General features: G+C 36.8%; 1 protein-coding gene across 2 annotated transcripts in view; it reads left to right on the top strand.

Moving 5' to 3' along the window:
- Positions 1-1,616, top strand: part of LOC103581106 (protein spire homolog 1-like) — a 38,717-nt gene that overhangs the window by 27,927 nt on the left and 9,174 nt on the right. For both annotated transcript variants that reach the window (XM_008563014.1, XM_008563015.1), the window contains exon 3: positions 877-963. In XM_008563014.1, the coding sequence (XP_008561236.1) occupies positions 877-963 (87 nt within the window). The remainder of the gene's footprint in view (positions 1-876; positions 964-1,616) is intronic.

Here is a 1,616-nt window from a genome sequence, read left to right as displayed (position 1 = left end):
AAATCTCATGTAACATAAAATCCACAGTTGGGGAGTGGTGCCATGTCAGTCCTCTGGTTCTGCTTCTAGGTTGCATGCCCTCCTTAGACCAAGAAGCACTAGCTTTGCTCCTAAGGCTTACTAGAGGGCCATGTTACTACTAGGGCTGGGGGGTGGGGCACAGGGAAGAAGAGAAGAGCGGATGTTGGGTAGGAGTGGTCACAAGTGGAGAGGGGACTGGCCTGGAAGTGGAAGATCACGTTCTATTTTGTTCAAACAAAACTGGGAAACAAATATGACAAAATGGTCACAACTGTGCCTTCTGGGTGGTCAGAATTTAGGTTTTTTTTTTTGTTTTTTTTTTTTTCTGTTTTTTAAAAAACGTTTCTCAAAAAATATGTTTTAACATAAATTGCTTTAAAAAGAGAGGACATTAGAGTAGAAGGGACAGAGCAAGACTTTACAATAACTCCTCTGTTTACTAGTGCTGTGCATGTAAGCAGGTATCCTCTCTACTTTGCACTTGAGTTTCATTTACAGAATGCGAATCATGTCCCCAGCCTTTCCCATTACCTAGGTTTTTTACAAGGATGAAAATAAGAGGTGAAAGGCTTTTTAAATTATAAAATACTTAATAAGCACAATTATTTATTCCATTCACATTCATAATTCCAAAAACTTTTTGTTGGAAGTAATATTATTTCCTTTCATATAGTTATTTTTGCTCTCAATCACATAGCCATTTACTTCCCACTTTATTGGTTTTAAATGCATCCTTGTTAGAACCAGATTACACTTCACTAATTTTGTGACATATTTGAGATAGCAGCTGTACCCAGAAACTTATAATGATGATCCTATAGTCACTTGGGTCTTCTACTTTTTGTCTCCTTTTAGGTGAACGGTGATATTCCCCCTCGGTTAAAAAAAAGTGCTCATGAAATCATCCTCGACTTCATCAGATCAAGACCTCCTTTAAATCCAGTATGTATCCTTCTCCTGATTGGAGACAGCATAATGAATTATTCTCCCCTAGATACCATTTCTAGAACTCAGCTTTTCTAAGTGGTTAGTTTTTCCATTAAGCCTTTATTCTAAGAATGAATGAAGTCCAACTGTAAATTACATTTTTAAGTCAGAAAAAATACTTAAAATTATTCTATTCAAGACTGTCTTAAGACATTTTTACTCAAAACAGCCTGGGTCATGGTGCAAAATCTGGCCATATACCTCCTGTAATAACAGCTAAGTAGAATACTGGATAGTTCCTGGTATGGGTTGCCCTACCAATTACTTTATAGTGCTACTATCCTTCCTTGATTAAATTGTTGTACTGACACTGTTTTTGCATTAAATCCACCTTGCTGTACATTCACTCTTATATTACTTATCTTCCTCTGTTAAAAGTGTTCTTTCTAGTGACCATAGAGTTACAGAATATTCTAATGTGATTTGAACATTGGCTTGTGTTTCCTCCGCTCTATTTCTCCCCAGCTCCATAGCTAGTGCTCACCAAAGCATCTCAAACCTGTGTATATAAGGTAACTAGAGAGGGAGTGGTTTGTGTGCATCTAATTGTAATTAATGATCCCTTTTATAAATATTTTTAAAAGAAGGGAAAGAGGCCACCTAGGAAA

This window comes from Galeopterus variegatus, unplaced genomic scaffold, assembly GCF_000696425.1.
Source record: "Galeopterus variegatus unplaced genomic scaffold, G_variegatus-3.0.2 Scaffold12363, whole genome shotgun sequence".
Lineage (NCBI taxonomy): Eukaryota > Metazoa > Chordata > Mammalia > Dermoptera > Cynocephalidae > Galeopterus > Galeopterus variegatus.
Note: the sequence above shows the minus strand (reverse complement) of the source record. Positions and strands in the feature narration are given on the sequence as shown.